This window comes from Penaeus vannamei, chromosome 12, assembly GCF_042767895.1.
Source record: "Penaeus vannamei isolate JL-2024 chromosome 12, ASM4276789v1, whole genome shotgun sequence".
Classification (NCBI taxonomy): Eukaryota; Metazoa; Arthropoda; class Malacostraca; order Decapoda; family Penaeidae; genus Penaeus; species Penaeus vannamei.
In genome coordinates this window covers 41,950,306-41,968,030 of record NC_091560.1, presented here as the reverse complement: position 1 = coordinate 41,968,030, position 17,725 = coordinate 41,950,306, and the positions used below count along the sequence as shown (strand labels likewise).

Below are 17,725 nucleotides of genomic sequence, written 5' to 3'. Positions count from 1 at the left end.
TTTCTTTTTCTTGTCTTCTTCTTTTGTTCCTCATACGTTTGTTGTTGTTCTTCTTTTTTGTTCTTGAAGGAAATCTCAAAATTCGTATCGAAGCGATGTTATTACTACTACTGTTATTACTAAACCATTATTTCACATTCCATCTTCATTAATTATCCAATTAATTATGTTATTGTTCTGTGATATGGACGCCATTCTAATTAGTCGTTAAGAAATCGCATAATGACGTTACGTAATGGGGTCGAGTGACATTTAGGTATATTACGATCTCTTATGCAAATTTTCTTAACGAACAAGCTATCAGTTGGGAAGTTTATCGGATTATGGCGATCTGACGAGGCACTGGCGCGGTTATGTCCAAAGGCTGTTTTCTTTTTTTTTTTACATTTTTTATTATTTTCTAGATTTTATTGTTTTTTCTCTTGGTTATATTTTTCTCATTTTCTTCCTAGGTTTTTTTATTTTGTCTGTTTTTCCCAATTTTTTCCCTGTTTATATATATATATATATATATATATATATATATATATATATATAATTTTTTTTTCTTTTTCTTTTTCTTTTAGTTTTTCTTATTTTTTTCTAAAGTTTATTATTATTATTTTTTATATTTTTCTATTTCTCTATTTTTTATTAGATTTTCTTATATTGCCTCTGTATTTTTTCTTATTTTCCCTTTTCCTGAATTTTCTTGATTGTTTTGCTTCTTGTTTTCCCTAAATTTCCGTTTTTCCTTACAGTCTATAAACAATAGACCTGACCTCCGATGCTCAGTGTCCTGTTACTTTGGAGGGAGAGTGTCCTTCCCTGGAGGTGGGGGGAGGTGGGGGGGGGGGCGTGAGAATGGGTGGGAACAGCTACACCCAGATTCTAATTTTTTTTTACTTCTTTGGCGTCTTTTTGTTTTATTTGGTTATTATTTTTCTTGTTTTTTGGTATTCTCTTCTTCCTTCTCCCTTCCCCTTACGTTTCTCCCTCCTCCTCTTTTTCCTCCTCCCCCTCTCCTCCTTTTCCTCTTCCTCCCTTCCTCTTTCTTCTCCGTCCTCCTCCCTTCTCCCCCTCCCCTCCTTCTCCCTCTACCTCCTCCTCCTCCCCTTCCTCATCCTTCCTCCCCCTCCCCCCTTCCTCCCTTTCCTCCTCCTCCTTCCCCCTCCCCCCCTTCCTCCTTCCTCCTCCTCATGGTTTGTCTTGGCATGTGTCGTGTTGTCTTAATCACACCGCCTTAGACCCCACGTGTTTTTCTTCCCGTTTCTTCCGTTAATTGTATATTTTCTTTTCTGTTTACCTTTAGGAAGTAACTGATATTCGGAGGGGAAACTGTCGAGGGGGAAGTGTAGTTGCTTTTGCGAAAAATGGGGTTTCTTTGAAGGTTGGGGGGGGGGGGGGTGGGGGTTGGGGGTGGAGGTCGGGGGAGAGAAGGTAGGGGGGAGTGGGGGTGGGGGTGGGGGTAGGGATGGGGGTGGGGGTGGAGGTGGGGGTAGGGATGGGGGTGGGAGTGGGGGTAGGGATGGGGGTGGGAGTGGGGATGGGGGTGGGAGTGGGAGTGGGAGTGGGAGTGGGGATGGGGGTGGGAGTGGGGAGTGGGAGTGGGGATGGGGGTGGAGGAGGAGGTGTGGGTAGAGGTGGAGAGGAGATGGAGATGGAGGTGCGAGTCGGGGGTGGAGGCGGAGGCAAGATCGTTCTCGTTCCTCCGTGCGAAGGAAGCGCGAAGATCCCGAAAGAAAACTTCGAAGATGGATTACGATTTTCTTACGAGTCTCCCCTTCTTGCTCTCGGTCCGACAGCTGGGCGTTCGCAGGTCCTTCGTCCGTTCTTGAGGACTTTCCTCGCTACCGAGTCTTGGGTCGAACAGCGGCCTTTCTTTTTTGTTTCTTTCCTCCTCTTTTTCTTCTCCTATGTCTTCCCCCCTTTTCTCTTTTCCTTTCTCCTTCCCCCTATCCTCTTCTTCTTTCCCCTTCCCCCCCTCCACTCTTTTCTCCTTCCTTGTTCATTATTTTCTATCCAATTAGTCTCCTCCTCTTCCTCCTCCACTTCCTTCTTCTCTTTCTTCGCTTTCTTCTTCCTCTTCTTATTCTTATTCTTCTGCTACTTCTCCTCCTCCTCCTCCTCCTCCTCCTCCTTCCTCTTCCTAATCCTTCTCCTTCTTCCTCTGCTTATTGTTATTATTATTATTATTATTACTATTATTATTATTATTATTACTATTATTATTATTATTATTACTATTATTATTATTATTATTATTATTATTATTCCTTTTCTTATTATTATTCCTTTTCTTCCACTTCTTCTTCTCCTCCTCCTTTACTCCCCCCCCCCCCCATTCCCACCACCCTCATCCACCCTCTTACTGAAGCCCCGGTAATAACAGATGATATAATATGAGCAGTGTGAGTGGCGGTTTTTGCTGCGGCTGCGCTAAGGAGCCTCTTTAGTAGAGCGCTGGTGGGTCTCTCTTTCTCTCTCTCTTTCTCTCTCTTTCTCCTTTTGTCTTTTTTTCTCTTTCTATTTCTCTTTTTTCAGTTTTTTTCATTTTCGTTTTTTGTTTTTGTTTTTCTCCTTTTTTTTCCCTTTTTCTCTATTTTTCTTTTTCTTTTTCTTTCTCTTTCTCTTTTTGAGAGGATGAGAGGAGGGAGGGAGGTAGGAAGAGGAGGAAGGGAGGGAGGGTAGGGAGGGAGGGTAGGGAGGGTAGGGAGGGAGGGTAGGGAGAGGCGGGAAGGAGGGTAGGGAGAGGAGAGGAGGTAGGAAGGGAGGGAGGGAGGGAGGAATGGAGGGTGGGTGGGCCGGGTAAAGCGAAGGAGATGAGGACTCTCCTTAAGTGATATGAGGGACGTCTTTTAGCTTTACTTTTGCCGCGTCTGTGAGTTTATTGTTACGGACTTCCCGGTGCGTGAGGTTTGCGTGCGAAGGAGGGGGGGGGTAGCAGATGGCGTGGGGGGGAGGGGATGTTGGAAGGCATATTGGGGGAGGGGGGGCGGAGGGATGGAGGGCCTAGTGGGGGATGGTGGAGGGTGTAGTGGGGGGATGGTGGAAGTCGTAGGGGGGGGGGCGTAGTGGTGGGGGGCGTAATGTTTGTTCAAAGGCAGAGCAGGAAAAGTATAATGAAGATCTTTGTATGTCTGTTTTCATGCATGCTTTGAGAGGGTGTCTGCCCTCTTACCTGTTTACCAATGTGTGTGTTTGTTTGTTTCTTGTTCCTCTCTACTTCCGGGTCGGGTTTTATTTCTCCTGTGTGGCTGTCTGTCTGTTTGCCTTGACTGTCTGTATGTCTGTCTGTGTCTGTTTAATAGAGCGTCTTCCTATTTCCTTGTCTGGTATGTATGTTTTTTTTGTTTTTTTTTTTTGTTTTCTTTAAATACGATCTTATAGGTAGAGAACTCCCGGAAGTGTACATTAATAAGTGATAAGAAATCATAGAATTAATTAAAAACTATAAGTGAAATAGTCTTTTACTTACCTTAGGCGATCCACGCTCTTTCCCACGTTCTGTTGTCTTCTTTACCCGAAAATCCGAGAACGTGTAAATCCGGCAAAAAAATCCACACCGGAAGTGGATCGAAAGTGGATCAGCTGGGGGAACGAGTGGGTGATCCAGATACCTAGTTATTGCTATCATGTTTTTTTCTTTTATTGTTTTTGCTATTGTTATTATTATCATTACTCTCATTTTATTGTTGTTGCTGTTGTTATTATATATGTATAAATGTTATTATTATTGTTGTTATTGTATTTGTTACTGGCTTTGTCATTATATTTGTTATTGTTATTTTATTATACCTATTTTATTATGATCATCGTCATTGATATTGTCCATTATCATTATGAATTTAACGTGATAAATACAAGCTTTCTCCATTAGATTTCTCTTATTATTATTATTATTATATTTTTTTTATATCACCCCCATGTGTGGGAAATTCAAGCATTAAATTCGGTGATAATTTGGTAGTCTGCGAAAATTGCGGTCGTTTTTCTCGCCCTCAAGCAGTGGTTCCGAGCAGAAGCAGGACTGCCTGCTGTCTTTCCCAAGCAAGATATTTTTTTTTTTTGGTTCTGCTGGGTGCTTGATGATGTGGAGGAGGAAGGGTATTTGTTGTGTATTTGTTTGTTGGATTTTGGTAGTTTATTGTATTCTACTTAGGAAAGAAAGATAGTAAGAAAGAAAGATAAAAAGAAAGATAGAAAATAAGATCGTAAGAAAGATAGAAAGAAAGCTAAAAAGAAAGGTAGAAAAAAAGAAAAATATATATGTATATGAGAAGAAATAAAGAAAGAAAAAGAAGATTGAAAGAAAAAGAAAGATAGAAAAAAAGAAAAAAAATATATGTATACGGAAAAGAGAAAGAAAGAAAAAGATTGAAAGAAAGATAGAAAAAGAAAGAAAAAAGACGTTTATGTATATTATGTAATTATATTGAATTATTACAAGTTATTTTTACTGTGGGATTGCAAGAGGACGGAAGGAAGTCGGCGAATTTGAAGAGCAAATTTCACTGTCCTCATTTTGAGTTTTTTTTTTACTTTTTTTTTCTTTTTTTGTGATTTATGAAGCTCTCTTTGCTGCACCTTATTGCTGGAGGTTATTGCAAGGTTATTTATCTGTGCTTTTGGGGTTCGGGTCTTTTGTCTAACACGCTAGTAATTCGCTATTTGTGCGCTATTTATATGCTAGTTTTATGCTATTTTTTGACTGCTTTGTTGTTGTATATATAGAGGTGTATATAAAGACCTGATTTGAAGACCTCGCTTTTGTGTTTTCTTTCTATATTTTGTGAATCTTACGTGCAGGGCTGTATTTCCGATAGAAATCGTTTGTGTTTTATCACCATGTATGCTTTTGAATAATGTATTTTTGTGTTAATTTTTATTCTTCTTTTCTTTGCAGGTTAGTAATGGTGGTCCAGTATGCCCGAGTTTCGTCGTGTATGGTTGCTGGTGAGTTATATGTACGTGCATATATATGTGTGTGTACATTTATACATATATACATATGAGGTCTGACCTCTCGGTAAGGGGGAGGGGGAGGGGAAGGAGGAAGATGGGAGGGGGGAGAAGGGGGGGCAGGGAGGGAGAAGGAGAAAGGGGGAAGGAGGGAGAAGGAGAAGAGGGGGGTAGGAAGGGAGAAAAAAGGGAGGGGCAGGAAGGGAGAAGAAGGGGGGGGGGCAGGAAGGGAAAAGGGGGAGGAAAAGGAAGTCTGTGCATGTGTAGGGAAGGAAGAGGAAGAAAAGAGGAACATAGAAGTTAATGGAAAGAGAAAGAAGGGAGAGGAAACACGTTATGATAAAGAAGGGGAGAAAGAAAGGAAAAAAATATACCAAAGGAAACTGAAAATAGAGCATGGGGAGTGAGGGGATTATGGGGGAGGGAGGTATAAGGAGGGGAAGGATCGAGGGCAGAGCAGAGGGGGGTTTGGAGTCGCCGGAGTGGCCTTTGGGGCATCTTAGGGTACGCTGTGCACTACTACTCCTCCCCCTCCCCCTCCTCTCTCCCCTCTCCCCTCTCCCCACGGTCCTCCCACTGCGGTTGTGAGTTTTTTGATTTACACGCTGCGACCCCTAGGCCGCCGGTGTCTCTCTCTCTTTCTCTGTCTATCTATCTATCTGTATCTATCTATATCTATATGTCTATCTATCTCTCCCCCCTTTTCCTCCTTTTCCCCCTCTTTCCCCCCTCTCTCCCTCCTTTCCCCGCTTCCCCTCTCTCCTCCTTTTCCCCCGTCTCCCTCCTTTCCCCCCTCTCTCCCTCCTTTCCCCCCTCTCTCCCTCCTTTCCCCCCTCTCTCCCTCCTTTCCCCCCTTCCCCTCTCTCCCTGCTTTTCCCTCTCTCTCTCCTTTCCCCCCCTCTCTCCCTCCTTCCTCCTCCTCTCTCCTTCCTCATCATCATCCCCTCTCTCTCTCCTCTCCCTCCTTCCCCTCTCCCTCCTTTCCCCCCCTCTCTCCCTCCTTCCTCCTCCTCCTCTCTCCTTCCTCATCATCATCCCCCCTCTCTCTCCTCTCCCTCCTTCTCCTATCCCTTCTTCCCCTCTCCCTCCTTCCCCTCCCCCTCTTTCCTCCTCAGTGTCTTCGCCTAATTCGTCTGAAGTCCTCGCATGGGTCGGTCTTCCAGCGGCAAGAGTCGACCCCGAGGTTGATCGGCCCCGGGGAAAGGAGGGGGGGGGGTGAAAGAGGGTGGGGAGGGTGGGGGTGGAATTGTGTAAGCTCGCGCCCTCAGGGTCAGCTCCTGGGGGGACGGACGCTCTCTTTTACCCCGCTTTCCCCTTAATTAATTATTTTTGAATCGTGTTCGTTTTTGTGCCCTTTTTTCTTTTCTTTTTTTTTTGTCTTTTTCTCTTCTACCTTTCCCCTTCTTATCCCCTTGTTTCGTCCCCCTCTTCCCCTTTTCCTTGCTCCCCTTTTTCCACCCTTTTCAATCCTGTTCTCTCTTCTCCCTTTCCCTTCTCCCTCTTCACCCCTTCTTCTGTTTCTTCCCTTCTTCCTCTTCCGCTCTCCTCCCCCTTCTCCCCCCCCCCCCGCTTTTCCTTCTTTCTTCTTTTCATCCTCTCTCCTCTTCTCTTCCCCCCTTCTTCCTCTTTTCCTTTTGTTTCTTCCCTTCTTCCTCTTCTTCTCTCCTCCTCCCCTCTTCTCCCCCCCTCTCGCAGCCACAAGCATAAATTGATGGTCGCTTTTGTATTATTTTGATGGTTATTAAGGACTCTGAAACGACGATGACGATGATGACGATGACGATGTTGATGACGATGATGATGACGATGACAATGATGGTGATGATGACGATAGCCATTTTATTTATTTTTTAAATCTTATCTGTGAATTACTTCGTTATTTTATGCGTTTATGCAAATGCTCATCTGAATTTTTTTTTTTTTTAGCAAGGGAGTGATTTTTTTTTATTTATTTATTTATTTTTTTTTTTTTTTGGCATCGTCATTGATTTACGATTCTGCGCAACGATGCAACGGCGATTCATTATGCACGCAACGATGAGAGATTAGATTATTATGAGCGGGAAGACGGTGGGGGGTGGGGGATGGGGTGGGGGTTGGGGTGGGGGTGGTGGATGGAGGTGGGGGGCAGGAACGAGAATGGGGAGTCTTATCTTTGCGGAATTTTTTCTTCTTTTGGAAACAATGGATGATAAACATGGGGGCAAATATTTGACGGGGGGAGGGAGAGGGATGACAGGGAGAGATAGAGGGAGAGAGATGGAGAAAGACAGGCATATAGACAGATAGATAGACAGGCAGACACACACACACACACACACACACACACACACACACACACACACACACACACACACACACACACACACACACACACACACATACACACACACACACACACACACACCGCCACACACCCCCAACACGCACACGCACACGCGCACGCACGCGCGCGCAGACAGAAGATAGAGAGAACGAGAAAGAGAGAGAGAGAAAGAGGTAAAACCAATGAGAGAAAGAGAGAAAGATAAAGGGAGAGAGAAAGAGACGAAGGACGAGGAGAACGTTTTTCGAGGAACGTCTGCATTCGTGCGTCTTCCTCCTCTTCCTTCCTTCCTTTACGACTCCTTAACGACGGAGGGAGGCGTGCGGCCGGTGAGGGAGGGGAGGGAGGGAGGGAGGGAGGGGAAGGAAAGAGGGAGGGAGGGGGAGGGAGAGGGAGGGAGGGAGGGGAAGGAAAGAGGGAGGGTGGGAGGGGAAGGAAAGAGGAGGGAGGGAGGTGAAGGTAAGAAGAGGAGTAGGGAGGGGAAGGTAAGAAGGAGTAGGGAGGGGAAGGTAAGAAGAGGGAGGAGAGAGGGAAAAGAAAGAGGAGGGAGGAAAGAGGGAAGGTAAGGAAAGAGGAAATAGGAAAAGGGAGGGAGGAGGACGAGCTAGGAATTTCGCCGCTTAAATGAAAAAAAGGAAATAGTGACGAAACAAATTTTTTTCTTGGTGGATGAGCTTCATACGTGCCCCTAAGTGCACACAGACACACACACAAAGATACCTACATACACACATACGGAAGCATAAACACAAACATAGATATAAGCGTACACGTACATACCCACATACATGTACAGATGCACATACACCTGCACATGCTCCTACACTTACACACGCACATGGACCTACACACGCACATGGACCTACACACGCACATGCACCTTACACACGCCCATACACCTTACACACGCCCATACACCTTACACACGCCCATACACCTTACACACGCCCATACACTTTACACACGCCCATACACCTACTCACGCGCACGCACAGATCTAGCCACAAGCTAAAACATAAGCACACACACACACACACACACACACACACACACACACACACACACACACACACACACACACACACACACACACACACACACACACACACACACACACACACACACACACACACACACAGAAACAGAAACAGTTCCTCAGACACAGCCGACCCCCTGCGTTTTATCTCCCATCATCTCCCGGAGGCAGAGACGCTGGCCGGGACAAAAGGGCAAAAAGGGCCCGGGCAGGCGAGGCGAGTAGGCCTAGGCTGGGGGGGGGGGGGAAAGAATGTCACCCGGGCGGCACCAGGAGGCTTGACAGTGGCTTGGCGGGCACGGTTATGTAGGCCGGTGCACCTGGAGCTGGAGCCGTGAGCCGTGAGCTGTGTGTCAGGGGGAAAGGTGGGGGTAGGGGGGGATTTAAGGGGGAGTTGGGGGGGTTGGGGGGATGGTTGGAGTGAGGTTGGGAGAGTGGGGGAAGGGGTGTGGTGAAAGGGGAGATGCTGGAAAAGGAGAGGGAGGGAGGGAGGAGGAGTGAGAGGGTGGTGGGAGAGGGAAGGAGGAGGGGGAAGAGGAAAGGAGTAGCTTCAGGGAGTGGAAGAGGGGAGTGAGCAGGAGGGGAGGTGGAAGAGGAAGGAGGAGGAGGGAGGTAGAAGAGAGGAAGGAGGGAGGGAGGGAGGGTAGAAGAGGAGGGAAGGAGGGAGGGAGGAGGGTGGAAGAGGAGGGGAGCAGGAGGAGGGGAGGAAGAGGTGGAAGAGGGGAGGAGGGAGGGTGGAAGAAGAGGAGGAGGAGAGGGAAGGGAGCAGGGAGGAGGAGAGGAGGGGAGGTCAAGAGGTCAAGGGCGGCTAATGATGAAGGGGCAGCAATGTGTGTATGTTTTTTATTTCTCTCTCCGTCTCTCTCTCCCTCTCTCCCCCTCTCTCCCCCTCTCTCCGTCTCTCTCTCCCTCCCTCCTTCTCTCTCTCTCTCTCTCTCTCTACTCTCTCTCTCTCTCTCTCTCTCTCTCTCACTTGTCGTTTTTTTTCGTCTTTTTTATATATAAGCGATGTGTCAGTATGATTTTTTTTCTCTTTTCGTTTTATCCTTTTTTTCTTTTTTTATCGTATGTTATTTCACCTTGGACTTATATTGGGTCGTTAAGGATCGTTCCAGGTTACCTGGGAATAAAAGAGTTATGACAAGGGAAAGGTAAAAGTTGTTGCGTGGGTTGGGGGTGGTGGGGAGTGAGGGAGGGATAGAGGGTAGGGTTGCCCTGAGGGTGGGTGGGGAGGGGGTAGGATGAGGGAGGGTGGGAGGGGGTTAGGATGAGGGGTGTGTGGGTGGGGGAGGGAGTAGGAGTAGGATGAGGGGTGGGGGGGAGGGGAGTAGGGGGAGGGTGTGGGGTTGGGTGTAGGGAGTTAGGGCGAGAGTGGGGAAGGGTGAGGGTGGGCTGGGGGGAGGGGGAGGGTAAGATGAGGGTTGGGGAGGGTAAGGGTGGGTGTAGGGAGTTGGGTGGGGTGGGGGAGGGGGAAGGTGGTAGGGGAGGCATTTTGTGTTATGATTTATTTGTGCTTATAGTTAATTATGTCGTACGGTTGCAACAGCTCGTGGACTATGTATTTAAATTGGATACGTAAGGAAAGTGAGGGAATGGAGGGAAAACCCGCGTGGTAACGTTCTTTTTTTATTTTCAAAATTAGAAAGAAACGTTAGTGTAACCGTCGTCTTGGCTCTTTTGCTTGTCATCGCGTGTTTGTTCTTTTCTTTCTTCTTTCTCGTTTTCTTCGTTTTCACTATCTTCACTATCTCCTCCTCCTCCTCCTCCTTCTCCCCCTGCTCCCCCTCCCCCCCTCTCCTCCTCCTCCTCCTCCTCCCCCTCCCCCCTCCTCCTCCTCCACTCCCCCTCCTTCTCCCTCCTCCTCCCTCCCCTCCTTCTCCTCCCTCCTCCCCTCCCCCTCCTTCTCCTCCTCCTCCTCCCTCTCCCCTCCCCTTCTCCTCCTCCCCCTCCCCTTACTCCTTCTCTCCTCCTCCTCCTCCTCCCTCCTCCCTCCTCCTCCCTCCTCCTCCTCCCTCACTCCTCTCCTCCCTCCTCCCTCCTCCCTCCTCCTCCTCCCTCCTCCTCCCTCCTCCTCCTCCTCCTCCCCTTCCTCCCCCTCCTCCGAGCGCAAGCCGGGGCGCCGGGTCTGTCCGTGATGAAGTCAAGGAGCCGTTTTATTGGCGCGAGAATTGACCGAGTAAGCGGACGGGCGCGAGCGGCGGGAAGGCGGTTGGGGGCGGGGCTTATGGGGCGGCCCATTTGGCCCTTTTTTGGCTCATTATTTTCGGCTGCTGTTTATAGTCGTTGTTATTATTATTGTTGTTGTTGTTGTTAGTTTCTTTTTTATTTTTCTGTCTTTCCTTTTCCTTTTTTTCTTTTTTTTCTATATTTTTTCTTAGTTTTGTTTTCTTTCTCTTTCTTTCTTTCTCTTTTGAATTTTTGTTTTTTTCTATTTCTTTTCTTTCTATCTTGATTTTGTCGGTTTTTAAATCATGATGTGTTGCTGTCGTATATGTCTCCCTCTTTTTAGATTTTTTTTCTCTATTTTGCTTTTTTATTTTGTTTTATTTTTTTATTATTAGAATGTTCGCCGTTTTTTCTTTTATATTGTCTTTTTCGGTGTTTTTTTTCGCTTCTTTGGGTGGGGGTGATTTTGATGCGTCTGTGGAAGGGTGGATGGATAGATTAGGTTAGATTGATAGATAAATTGATGGGTAGGGGGATCTATCTTTCGTCTTTCCCTGTGTGTCTGTTTGTTTATTTTTCCGATCCCTTTTTCTTTTCGACTTTTTTGTCTTCACTTTTCTTCTTCTTTCTGCCTCTTCGTTTTTTTATTATTATTCTTTCTCATCCCTTCTATTTTTCTTCATCTTTCTCCCTCTTCGTTTTTCTTCTTCTTATTCTTGCTTTTCCCTTCTCTTCTTCTTCCTCTTTCTCCCTCTTCCCTTTTCTTCTTCTTATACTTTTGTCAACTCGGAAGGTTTGTATAGGCTGTGAATCCCCCCCCCCCCCCCCCCCCGCCAGTTGGAAATCCCTCCCGCCCCCCTTTTTTAGCTCAGCCGTGGATAGGCTGGGAATCCCCCCTCCTCCTCCCCCTCCCCCTAGCTCACGTGTATAACCTGTATTTCCCCCTCCCTCCTAACTCACGTGGATAGGCAGAGAATCTCCCCCCCCCTGAAGCTGACGTGGATAAGGCTGAGAATCTCCCCCCCCTCACCTCATGTGGATAGGCTGGGAATCCGCCCCCTCCCCCCCTCCCCCTCACCTCATGTGGGATAGGCTTGGAGATCCGCCCCCCCTCCCCACTCCCTCCTCACCTCATGTGGATAGGCTGGGAATCCGCCCCCCCTCCCCCCCTCCCCCTCACCTCATGTGGATAGGCTTGGAGAATCCGCCCCCCCCCTCTCCCCCTCCCACCTCACCTCATGTGGATAGGCTGAGAATCCGCCCACCACCCGCGGCCACCCGTATACAATGTTTCCATTCTCCTGTTCATGTAGATGGGCGGTTTAACTCCCCCTACCCCACCCCACCCCACCCCACTCCACCCTACCCCTCTCCCCACCTATACCTATGGGCTATCCCTTCGCCCCGGCCACGTGTGTAGACAGTTTATTCCTCCCCTTCACCCCTTCTTCCCTTCTCCCCCTCCCTCTCTTTCCCCTTTCCCCCCTCTCTCCCCTCGAGAGAGAGAGAGAGACCGAGAGAGAGAGACCGAGAGAGAGAGACCGAGAGAGAGAGACCGAGAGAGAGAGACCGAGAGAGAGAGACCGAGAGAGAGAGACCGAGAGAGAGAGACCGAGAGAGAGAGACCGAGAGAGAGAGACCGAGAGAGAGAGACCGAGAGAGAGAGAGACGGAGAGAGAGAGAGACCGAGAGAGAGAGAGACCGAGAGAGAGAGACCGAGAGAGAGAGAGAGACCGAGAAGAGAGAGAGAGACCGAAAGAGAGAGAGACCGAGAGAGAAGAGAGACCGAGAGAGAGAGAAGACCGACCGAGAGAGAGAGACCGAGAGAGAGAGACCGAGAGAGAGAGAGACCGAGAGAGAGAGAGACCGAGAGAGAGAGAGACAGGGGGTGGGGGAGAAATTGATAAAAAAAAATCGGTAAATAAACGTTTGGAAGCAAAGGAGGTTGAGTTAACGACGTTTTGAGAGACGCAGATGGCGGGAACGGCGCTAAGGGGGTGGGGGTTGGGAAGAGGGGGAGAGGAAGAAAGTGGGGGGGGTTGGTGAGGGGGAAGGAAGGAGAGGAAGGGGTGTAAGGGTTAGGAAGAGGGGGAGGAGAGAGAAGGGGGAGTTGGAGAGGGAGGAGGGGGTGGTTAGAAGGTAGGGGTGGGGGGTTGTGTGAGGGGGAGGGGGAGGGGGGTTTACAGGTAGGGGTGGGGGTTGTGAGGGGGGAAGGGAGAGAGGGGGTTTACAGGTAGGGGTGGGGGTTGAGAGGGTGAGGGGGAGGGGGGTTAGAGGTAGGGTGGGATATGGGAAGGAGGGGGGAGAGGGGTTTAGAGGTAGGGGAGGGAGTTGAGAGGGGGAGGGGCAGGGGGTTAGAGGTAGGGGTGGGGGGTTGGGGAAGGCCGGACGCCAATTACAGGGCCCTGGAGGGTGGATGACCAATTGCTTACCTTCTCTCTCTCTCTCTCTCTCTCTCTCTCTCTCTCTCTCTCTCTCTCTCTCTCTCTCTCTCTCTCTCTCTCTCTCTCTCTCTCTCTCTCCCTCTCTCCCTCTCTCCCTCTCTCCCTCCCCTCCCTCCCTCACTCCCTCCCCCCGGCTATCCTTCATCTTCCTCTCTCTCTCTTCTCATTCTCCTTCCTGTTTATCCTCCTCCTCCTCCTTCCCTCTTATTTCGTTTCATCCTCTATCTTCTATCCCTCCCCCTTCCTTCCTCCTCTCCCCTCCTCTCCCCAAGATCCCCCTCCCTCACTACATCTAATCCTGCCACCCCACCCCCCCCCCCCCACCTCCCCCGCCGTCATCCTATCACTCTTCCTGAAGCTTTTAATTTCTTCTCTCATCCTGATTCGCTTGCCTCTTGTGTTTGCCTTGCGCCTCTTGGCTGTTGCCTCTTGTCTCTTCATTCTTGATTGTTGTCTGGTGTCTGTTGTCTGTTTTCTGTTGTCTTGTTTCTTGTCCTACGCCCTTTGGCTCTTGTTTCTTGCTTCATGCCTCGTGTGTTATGCCTCTTGTCTCTTGCCTCACGCCTCATGGCTCTTGCCTCTTGGCTCTTGTCTCTCGCCTCCTGAATCTTGTCTCTTGCCTCCTCTTCGTTTCTCCGTCCGCATGTGGCTTCGTGATTGCAATTTTGTGATTATGAACAGCCGAGCGGTGGTCACCCTCTCTTCTTTTCCTTCTCCTTCTTCCTCGTCTTGTTCTTTTGTGTCTTGTCCTCTTCGTTAGCTTGGTTAGCTTCGGTTGCCTGTTCATCGTCGTTGTATTTTTATTGATTTTTTGATAGATGAAAAATGAATAAGATCAATGAAAAAATAGAAATGAGAAAAATGGATTCATGTTTTTATTATTATTATTTTACTTTTTATTTGCACTCATCATTATTCATGAGTTGCCGTCATGTTCATTATCAAATCGTCATCAAGCATCATCATCATCATCACTATGATCACCAGCGTTATATCTTATGCATCAGCCTCAACATCACCATTAATATCGGTTTTACTAACCAAACCATGACCACAATGCTATTTGTTATTTGTTTTCTCCGCATTCTTTTCCCATATTTTTTGTCTCTTTTGTCGTCATCCTCCTTCACTCTCGCTCCTCATGTCTCCTCTCTCCGCTCCCCCTCCCCATCTCTTGTCCTCTCCTCCTCCTCCTCCTCCACTCCCCTTTACCTCTCGTCCTCTCTCCCACCCCTCCCCTCTCCTCCCACCTCTCTACCACCTCACATCCCCACCCCTCCCCTCTCTCCCTCCCCTGCCATCCCCAACCCCTCCGCACCTCTCGTCCTCCCCCTCCCCTCCCCCTCTCTCCCTTCCCCTCCCCTCTACCTCTCATCCCCTTCCCCTCCCCCTGCCCTTTCCCCTCCCCTCCCCTCCACCCTCTCGTTCCCTTCCCCTCCCCTCTCTCCCGCCCCTCCCCTCCCTTTACATCTCGTACCGTCCCCTCTCCTCCACCTCTCATCCCCTCTCTCCCTCCCCTCCCCTCCCCCTCCCCTCTCCCCCTCCCCCTGCAGGTGTTGGGAGTGACTCACGCCCGTCCGCAACCGTCCTCCGGCATCACGTGATTTGTGCCCGGAGGTCATCTGTCTGCAAGGGCGCTGCTGCATCTCCGGCGGGAACCTTCTCTCGCGGGGTCGAGGGGCAGGTGGAAATCGTCGTTATTTATTTTGATTGATTGGTTGATTTTGTTTATTTTATTTTATTTCGTGTGTTTATTTTGTTGTTGTTATTATTGTTATTTTTTTTTATCTTTTGGTGAATTTGGAAATATTGGATTTATTTGATTTGATTTGATTTCATGTGTTTGTTTTATTTTATTACTATTATTTTTTATTGTTTTATCTTTTGGTGAATTTGGAAATATTGGATTTATTTTATTTTACTTTATGTATTTATTTTGTTATTACTATTTTTTTCGGTGATTTTGGAACTATTGGTGGTGTTTGGAGTTGAAAACGAAGGTGCTTCCGACGCTGTGGTTGTTGCTGTGGGAAGAAATGTGGGAGTCGTTATTGTCGTTATTTCGGGGCGTTTTTGGTGTTGCTGAGGCCTTGGTTATGAATAGCAGGTGCTTTTTTCACTGCGGCGTTCATGGTAAATAGGTAAACGATTTTAGGAGAATTGAAAAGATAAATAATTTTCACATGCACTTTCGATTTTTTTTTAATGAGAATTGATAAATAGATAATTTTCCCATGCACTTTCGATTTTTTAATGAGAATTGATAAAAAAAAAAATTCCCATGCACTTTTGATTTTTTTTTCTTATTCTGGTGTTCGCCCTCAACCCCTATGCCCCCATGCCCCCTCCCCCTCCCCCCTCCCCCCTCCCCCCCTCGTCTCCACCTCGTACCTCCTGGACTTCAGAGACTTCGGCTTCGTCTTGAAGTTCAGCTGAAGGACTTGGTTTAGGTGGCGTCTGGCCTTCCTTTCTGTGTCCTTTCGTGTTGGCCTAATAGGGTGTGTGGGTGTGTTTGTTTGTGAGTTTGTGTTTGTGGGGTTTTGCTGGTGTGTGTGTGTGGGTGTGTGTGTGTGTGGGTGTGTGTGTGGGTGTGTGTGTGTGGGGATGTGTGTGTGTGTGTGGGTGTGTGGGTGTGTGGGTGTGTGTGTGTGTGTGGGTGTGTGTGTGTGGGGATGTGTGTGTGTGTGTGTGTGGTGTGTGTGTGTGTGTGGGTGTGGGTGTGTGTGGGTGGTGTGTGTGTGGGTGTGTAGGTGTGTGCATGTGTGTAGGTGTGTGCATGTATGTGTGGGTGTGTGTGTGGGTGTGTGTGTGTGTGTGGGTGTGTGTGTGTGTGGGTGTGTGTGTGTGTGGGTGTGTGTGGATGTGTGGGTGTGGGTGTGTGTGTGGGTGTGGGTGTGTGTGGGTGTGTGTGTGTGTGTGGGTGTGTGTGTGTGTGTGTGGTGTGTGTGTGTGTGTGGTGTGTGTGTGTGTGGGTGTGTGTGTGGGTGTGTGTGTGTGGGTGTGTGTGTGTAGGTGTGTGTGTGTGTGTGTGGGTGTGTGTGCGGGTGTGTGTGTGTGTGGGTGTGTGTGTGTGGGTGTGTGTGTGGGTGTGTGTGTGTGTGGGTGTGGGTGGGTGTGGGTGTGGGTGGGTGTGTGTGTGGGTGTGGGGATGTGTGGGTGTGGGTGTGTGCTTGTGCTTGTGCTTGAGCGGGTATGGGTGTGCTTGTGTGTGTTTGTTTGCTTCTTCGTTGTTTGGTTGTGTGTGGTTGCTTGTTTAAGTGAATTGCTAGGCCTGGCTTTGGTTTAGAGAGACAGACAGACAGACAGAGACGGAGAGAGAGATATATAGTCAGAGGAGATGGGCAATTAATAGTGGAAAGTTTGATGATGATGATCAAGGAAATGCTTTAAGCCAAGTGAAAAGGTCCCTGGTGTGAGGGCTGGCACTGTCATGGGCGGAGGCGGCGTATGTCACCATTAACGAGACAGTTGCAGTTGCATGCAATTGCTTATGTTGACTAAGGACGAGAGAGGGAAGGAGGGCTGGGGCATGAGCGGATGATAAGAGTTTTATAGTGAAAATAAGGGAGATTGTGAAAGTGCGCGTTTAGAGAGAGAGAGAGAGAGAGGCAGGGGGAGACGCAAGCAGACAGGCAGAGAGACAGGCAAGCAAGTGGAGACACACGCACACACACACACACACACACACACACACGCACACACACACACACACTACACACACTACACACACACACACACACACACACACACACACACACACACACACACACACACACACACACACACACACACACACACACACACACACACACAAGCAGGCAGGCAGACAGATACACAAACAGACAAAGACGTTGGCTAAAACAAGAACAAGCGAGCGAAGAGCAGAGAAGACGATAAGTGGAGAATAATGCAGAATAAAAATTAAGATAATTTCATAAAATGCATTCCCGGTTTCTCCCCGACTGGCTTTGAAGGTCAACGAGAACGGACTGCTTGCACGCGCATGAACAAACACTTCTGCGTGCAAATTCAGAATTCTAAGATTTTTTTTTTGCGACGACTCTGTGGCGGATAGAAGGACGCAGATAGACAGACCGACGAAGATGGGTAGATAATACGGTACGGTGGATAGGTGGGTAGATAGATTGTGGATTTTTTTGTGACGACTCTGGCTTACTCTGTGGTGGATAGAAGGACGCAGATAGACAGACAGACGAAGATGGGTGGATAATTCGATATGGTGGATAGGTGGGTAGATAGATTGTAGACCGATGAGTAAATAGATAGATAGATAAAGTAGATGGGCAAGGCTGTAGTAGTTGTTGTATTAGTAGCAGTAGTAGTTGTTGTAGTAGTTGTAGCAGTACTAGTAGTTGTAGTAGTTGTAGTAGAAGTTGTAGTTGTAGTCGTAGTAGTTGTTGTAGTAGAAGTAGGAGTAGTAGTTATAGTATTAGAAGTAGTAGTAGTTATAGTAGTTGTAGTACTTATAGTAGTTGTAGTAGCAGTAGTAGTTGTAGTTGTAGCAGTAGCTGTTGTAATAATTGTAGAAGTAGTAGTAGTAGACAAATTAAGTAGCAGGTAGACTGACACTGGTGGGGGTAAGTAGGGGAGACGAAGCGAACAGGCTAATAGGCAGTCCGAGAGGTAGTTCAGTAGGTAGGCAGTAATTAAAACGAAGCAGGTTAGCAGTTAGACATGTAGAGAGTCATGAAGCAAAATTACAAAAGAGAAGTACATTTGTCGGTCTTTTATTAACTGATAAATCGCTGCCAGATTAATTTAACTTGATGATTAAGGTTTAATTAACAATGT

General features: G+C 47.9%; 1 protein-coding gene across 1 annotated transcript in view; it reads right to left on the bottom strand.

Annotated features, from left to right (window-relative positions):
• Nucleotides 1–13,350: 13,350 nt before the first annotated feature.
• LOC138863555 (clumping factor A-like) overlaps nt 13,351–17,725 on the bottom strand; it is a 46,837-nt gene continuing 42,462 nt past the window's right edge. Inside the window, exon 5 of the mRNA XM_070127736.1 lies at nt 13,351–13,562. Coding sequence (XP_069983837.1) covers nt 13,351–13,562 — 212 coding nt within the window. The remainder of the gene's footprint in view (nt 13,563–17,725) is intronic.